Source organism: Hevea brasiliensis, chromosome 7 (genome assembly GCF_030052815.1).
Source record: "Hevea brasiliensis isolate MT/VB/25A 57/8 chromosome 7, ASM3005281v1, whole genome shotgun sequence".
Classification (NCBI taxonomy): Eukaryota; Viridiplantae; Streptophyta; class Magnoliopsida; order Malpighiales; family Euphorbiaceae; genus Hevea; species Hevea brasiliensis.
Window position 1 is genome coordinate 104,171,756 of NC_079499.1, and position 6,781 is coordinate 104,178,536.

Consider the following 6,781-nt stretch of genomic DNA (forward strand, 5'->3'; position numbering starts at 1 on the left):
TTTTTAATATTTTTAAAATTATAATTAAATCAAACTGTAATACATTAAAATGTTAATATAATTAAATCGAGTTATTTAGTTATAACATAAATGATGACAAAATATACAATTTATATATTATTGATTTATAAAATATTAATAAAAATATATTGAAAATTGCATTTTATTTTTAAAGATAAAAAAAAATTATATTGTTAATAAAGTTATGAAAATAATAATTATTACAACTGATATGTTATCATAAATAATTTTACAATAATATATTAATTAATAAAAATCAAATATTTCAATTAACTGGATCGATAACTTAAAATTAAATCAAAATTAATCTTTTTTACCAGAGTAATTGAATTTTATTAATTCAATTTAGTTGTTCAGTTATTATGGAATAATGCCAATGGTCATAATATAAGGATTCAATCAAGCCTAGTTAAGAAAATCATTCTTCTATTGTTTTATTTTCCATGATAAGTTGAGAAAGTTTAAAAATAACCCATTTTCTGACTTCATTGTATCCTCTGATGTTACCTCCAGCAAGATTGGACCCCCATAACCAGTCTAACGATGTCACCAAACCCATTGCACCTTCCTTGCCATCCACTTCTTGATATTGAAGGAAGAAATCAAAACTATCACTTACAGGTTTTTTTATCAAGGAAATTCTCACAATCAATTCGATCAAAGTGTTCTATAGTTAGAATAAATACGCATTTATTATGAAATTAAGAATGGAATAATCTTTTTAATTTTATTAATTCAATAACCGAAAGCAAATCACTTATCTGACAAAATCAGATTTAAGTCTCGCTAAGCTGAACTCTACTAGAAAAAAATTATAATCTCAAACTTAAATGGCACTAAGAAAAGAAGTAGGACTTGGAGGTATTGGGATGTCTACTGTCCCTTCCAACATCAGTAGAACCTTTTTCATGGAAGGGCGAAGAGATGGTTCATCCAGAGTGCACCAAAGCCCCACTTTGATCATTCTATTCATTTGTCTCTTGTCCACTTCCTCTTCACTAACCAATTTATCTATTTCACCACTCTCAAAACAATGGTAAACCCAATCCACAAGAATGGATTCAATCTCTGGAAGATTTTGATCCACATTCCTTCTGCAACATGTGATCTCCAATAACACAATTCCAAAACTATAAACGTCAGCTTTAACTGTAACAGGAAGCTTACGATGCCATTCTGGTGCAACATATCCTCTAGTTCCTCTAATTCCTGTGAAGGTTTTTGTTTGTTCCGGCTTCAACAGCTTTGCCAATCCGAAGTCGGAAATTTTTGGACACCAGCATTCATCCATTAGTATGTTCTCTGGTTTTATATCACAGTGGATGATTTGCGTCTCGCACTCTTCATGTAGATAGAGGATGCCCCTTGCTATGTTCCGGGCGATCTCCACTCTTTCTCCAAAACAAGGTCTGCTTTCAGGAGAGAAGATTACATCAGCAAGTGACCCATTTCTCATGTACTCGTATACCAAGAGCCTGTTAGGCCCCTCATTGCAATAACCAAGAAGGCGGACTAGGTTCTTGTGATGTGTTTTCCCAATAACCTTCACTTCAGTTTGGAATTCTCGTTCCCCTTGAGATGCAGCTCCTTCTAGTCTCTTCACAGCTGCAACTTTCTGGGTGCTCGATATTAGCCCTTTATAAACAGTCCCAAATGAACCTCTGCCAATTTCTTCCTTGAAACCATCTGTCACTCTCTCTAGTTCTTCAAAGGTAAAGGATCGAGGAGCAACTTCCTCACTTAATCCAATGTGGTCTTTTTCAGAGATCCTTTTGTATGCCCACACACGATATTTAAGAAACAGAATGCCAGAAATTGCCAACGTAACAAGCCCAAAAGCAACAACTGAAATGCCAACGATTAGGACGCCCCTGCCGAGCTGATCACTTTTCTTTTTGTCTACTGCAGGCTCGTTTCTGTCTGTGTTGGTCCTGATTGATGTAGATTTAACCTTGATCAAAGCTGAGTTTGACTCATCCGGGTTTCTTCTCCCATATCTCAAAGGCAGCTTTTGCTTTTTGCACAGACCGTCTTCGTAAAACGCAGCATCACAGTTACAATCCTGCAGACATGCTTGCTCGCACTCTCCCTTGATAGATAATGAGAGAACGGAGTATGATACATCTTCCCACGCGGTGCTAAGAACTTCTTGAATTCTGATGCTTTTATGATCTTCTTTGCAACTTTCAGCTGTGAAATTCCTCTCACATCCAGCAGTCCGATCTCCCGGATTAACAGATGCAAATCCTGGAAGACATATACATTTAGGTTCCAAATCATTTAAAGCGCAATAGCTATTAAGACCGCACAGTCCCTTGGGTTCGCACTTATTAGTTGTGGATGACCACAAAACAGAAGACTTTCCATTCTGTGTCAGATTGTACGAGTACAATCTGAATATCCCATCAAAATCAATTCTCATAACAAAAATTGTTTCTTTTGTGGGATACCCTCCTGGAGTGATTTTTCTTATGTTGAAACCTGTGGAATTGAGCAGGTAGAGACGGCCATCATAATCAAAATTTAGTGTCACGTTATTCCCATTTCCATACGTACCGGATGACCAATAAGCATATGGAGCAGTTTCAGGGGTTTCCACCGGATACTGCACGAGGTTTCCATCCGTTTGCATCCTGAGGCGGAAAATTCCTGTTGAGTGATTAGTTTCTGAAACAGCAGAAACCAGCTCTGAACCAGCTTCTAGACGTTGAGTAGGCAAAAGGGTATCAGTTGGATGATCAAAACTCTGCCATATAATATCACGATCAGAATTGTAGAGCACAAAATTGCCCGAATCAAACAAAGAAGCTGAAGAAGTTGAATGGGGAGCAGAAATAACTGTAGTTGTTTGGCCTTGCGCTTCCAAGACTAACCCAGCATCATTGATGAGCAAGTTAACATTGCTGTCTACTGGTGGATCATCACGCTTGGCAGTCCAGACAACCGTCTTCTGAGGAATTCCAGCAATAAAGACACCGATAGCATACCCAGTGCCCTGTGGGTAAAATCCAAAGGCATAAAGACCAGAAGGTGACAACAATGAGGAGTTGGTGGTGGGTGTGAGGGAAGATCCTAAGCTTATATTGGAGTATCTTTGTTGAGCTAAGACTTTGAAAATTAAAGTAAAAGATAGAAACAGGAACAGAATGACGGAAGCCATGGAAAGGTTCTGAGCTCTGTGCATCCTTTTAAGTTTGGAGTTCATGAATTTTCATTTGCCAATGCTGTATTCAATTTATTCCAAGAACCATGAAATTGGAAGCATTCAATACCATTAAAGTCCACATTCACAATCCTACGCGTTCTTCACTTCCAAACTTCAACGACCATACAAAGTCAAGGTGGAAAGTTCAAAGTAGAAAGAAAGAAGAAGACAAACTCAGTGACCTTTTTGTATTGATTGCTTTTCCGAGTTGCACTTGTGCTATTTAGCCTTTGAATTTTTAAAAGATAGAAAGTAATAACACAGATTAGTGTCAAACTTGAAAACTTAATTTTTTTAAAATTTAAAATATAAAGAGAAAGAAAAATGGAGATATAGATTTATGTTTTAAATCGTATTACCACTGCTATTACCGAAATTTCGTAGTTGAGTTTTGACATATTTAATACTTTAATATGAATAAAATAATTTAAAATAATTTTCTTGTATTTATTATATAATATTTTAAATTTATTTTTTAAATAAAAATTAATTTTATTTTTTCATAAAAATTATAAATAATTATATTTTACAATTGTATTTTTATTTTGATTATATCAAAAATTTATATAATAATATAATATTTAATAATATATATTTTTTATATTGAGAGCATATATTTTATTTTTATTTTTATTTTTATTTAAATTAACTTTATTTTTTGAAAAATAAATAATAAAAAAAATATATTTTATATTATAATTTTAAATAATATATTTTTATATATTATTTTTCAACAATCATAAATAAAATAAATATATTAAAAAATTATAAATTAAAATTATTAATATAAATAATTTTATAAATAAGCCAATTCATGAAATTATAAACAAAACTCAAAATAAATTTATTTACGAACTCATTCACAAGCTAATTTTTTAACTTTTTAATAAATCAGATTATGAATCTATTTAATGAACTAAATTATAAATTTATTTTACAAGCCAACTCGCGATTCTATAAACGAGCTAATTTTAAATTCGAGTTTGAGCTAAATACTACTGAGTTTGAGTTCGACTTGATTATTAAATGAGTAATATTGAACCGATCTTAAGTAACCAGCAAGTGACTTGATTCATTTACACTCTTAATCAAAACACTTAAATTAACAAATTATAAATATATAAAAGAAATGTAGATACCAAAAAAATAATATAGGAATAAAAAGAATTATTTTAATTAAATAGGATACTTAAAATTATTTTTTTTCTAATAGTTAGCTTATAAAATAGACCTTATTACAATAAATTAAAAGTTAAAATAGACTTTTTTTCTAATTTGCTCTCTTTTATTTTTTTATTATATTAATTTTATATACACATGTAATTTAAATTTTACGGAATAAATACTTTAAATTGCATATTTTTCATGCATATAATTTAAGGCTAATCGAGCAGTATGGCATATCGCGATCCATATAAAGCGCTAACTAAATTTAACTTACTGTATCAAAAATTTTAAAAATTGACATATTGCACATGCGTACAGGAACCGCAATCATGGCGGACCTCAAATGAAGAATACTGGTCAAGAAATTACAACTGCAGCCATCAAACCTCTAGACTAATAGCTCCTTGAAAGTTTAGAAAAGACAGAATAAAACGAGTTTTCCTTGCAAGTTGTGGCGTGTTGTTTCCCAATGACGGAGTGGTCATTCTTGCCATAGCCGTCGGGAGGGAGAAACAAGAAACAAATAAACAAAGAAGGAGAAGAAGAATAACTTAAGTCTTCATGCAAGTGGGGGTGAGTTGTTTCCCACAGTCTTCCAAGTGATGTGATGGAAGTGGGGTTGAATTATTTTGGAACTTAAAAGACTGAAGACTAAGCTCTATCATACCCTATTAATTCAACCAAAGCATTATGATAACTGAAATAAATATGCATTTCGCATGAATTTGAGGATGGGATCGTCTCAAACTTGGAGGTTATTGTGAAGTCTATTGGCTCTTCCAATATCAATAGAACCTATTATATTTTATTAATATTAGCCTTCAAATTTAAAAATAAATTATTGAAATTTTTCAAAAAATTAAAAATTAATTTTTCATGGAGTAAGTAAATATATATTGAATAATAATATCTCAATCATTCATTTTTAATTAAAGGATTGAGATTATATAAACATAATAAATTATATTTACATAAATATGAAGGAATCCTAATGGAAGAAATAAAATCCTCCCCTCCCCATTTATAAATGGGATTTCATTAACGCCCCTAATGTGTATATATGGAATAAGTTTTTAAAATATATTGTTCTTTTTTTTTTGTATATAGGATACACACTTATTTCTTTTATTCATAAATTTGTGAATATATTTATATAAAAATATTATATTTGTACAATAATTTTCATTTTTTTTTATTTAATAATAAACGAGCAGTAATGTTTTTTAGATGCTAAAATAGCAAAATTGAAAATCAACAGAATTAATTAAATAGAAAAATTGAAAAGTACATGCACCAACGATATAATTAGCTTTGCGGTAAATATTTATTTTTTATGCAATTATTAATGGAATATTTTCTCAAAATTAAATAAATAAACCAATAAAATACAAGATAATCTTTCAATAAGATGATATGAGTTATAAAATAAGATATCTTATATCATACTAGAATATCAGACTTTGCTCAGGTTGAGAGATGCCTATCTCACTAAGCTAAGCCTGCAAGTTGTTGTGAATTGTTTTCCTGCACCTTAGAGTAGGCCTGGCCACAATTGGAGTCGATTTTGAGTTGGAATTGATGTTTGAGGAGATTTGGGACAGGACTGCTATACCCCTTCCCGTCCTAATTTTAATTTTTCAATTTGATTTCGACTCAATTCAATTTTGATTTAATTAAATCTAACTGTCAAAACTTTTTCTCTTTTTTAAAGGAAAAATCCAATTTTGATTCGAAATCAAACTAGATGATTCCTTCGGGATTTCAATCCTATTCAAGGCAAATCGATTTAAGCCTATTTCAGACCCATATTAAGTCAATCCAATTCTGATTCAACTTCAGAATCAAATCAAACCATCACCAGACCTACCCTCAAGTCGTGATACAATTCAACTCTTCTAAGCTTATCAATCAATGTAATTCAATAACTATTTGCATAAGTTTCAAATATAAACTTTTCAAGATCAACTTTTAGCATAGGAAAATCAAATTGTGAAAATATATCGTCTATGACCACTACCAAAGAAAATTTCTAACAAAGAGTTTGTCTAAAAGTTGCTATTCACATTTAGCAACAACAATGGCAAACATGGTTTAAAATGGCCACTTTTGCTTGTGAATTTTGTTTTTAACGAAGTAAATCTTATTATTTTGTCATTTCATAAAACTCCATGAACTAAAGAAACTTTGATCCTATGCCTAAAAATGCAAACAAGTTATGGTAAAAGGGCACCCACCCACAAAGATCAGACAAAATCAAGTAGCCAGACCTGTTGGAACCCGTTGGCTCTCCCAATAGAGCAAAAGAGGAGCCAAAAAGTCCACTAGTAGCAAACAACAAGGGAAGCTGAGTTGTAGAAGAATAACAAGAGCAAGTTGTGCCAAGCAGTT

At 31.5% G+C, this 6,781-nt stretch overlaps 1 protein-coding gene across 2 annotated transcripts; it reads right to left on the reverse strand.

The window, feature by feature from the left end:
- Positions 1-729: 729 nt before the first annotated feature.
- LOC131181601 (G-type lectin S-receptor-like serine/threonine-protein kinase LECRK3) lies at positions 730-3,246 on the reverse strand. Of its 2 annotated transcripts, XM_058150408.1 has the most exons (2): positions 2,578-3,245; positions 730-2,268 (listed from the first exon to the last, which is right to left on the reverse strand). In XM_058150408.1, the coding sequence occupies exons 1-2, from the start codon at positions 3,224-3,226 to the stop codon at positions 848-850; spliced, it is 2,070 nt and encodes a 689-aa protein (XP_058006391.1). In that variant the 5' UTR covers positions 3,227-3,245; the 3' UTR covers positions 730-847. The 2 variants fall into 2 exon arrangements, with proteins under 2 accessions (XP_058006391.1, XP_058006390.1); XM_058150407.1 differs by having other exon boundaries at positions 730-3,246.
- Between the last annotated feature and the right edge of the window lie 3,535 nt (positions 3,247-6,781).

Bases quoted from the DNA above. Each gene is read 5' to 3' on its own strand.
- LOC131181601 (XM_058150407.1), bottom strand. From the start codon at position 3,226: ATGAACTCCAAACTTAAAAGGATGCACAGAGCTCAGAACCTTTCCATG.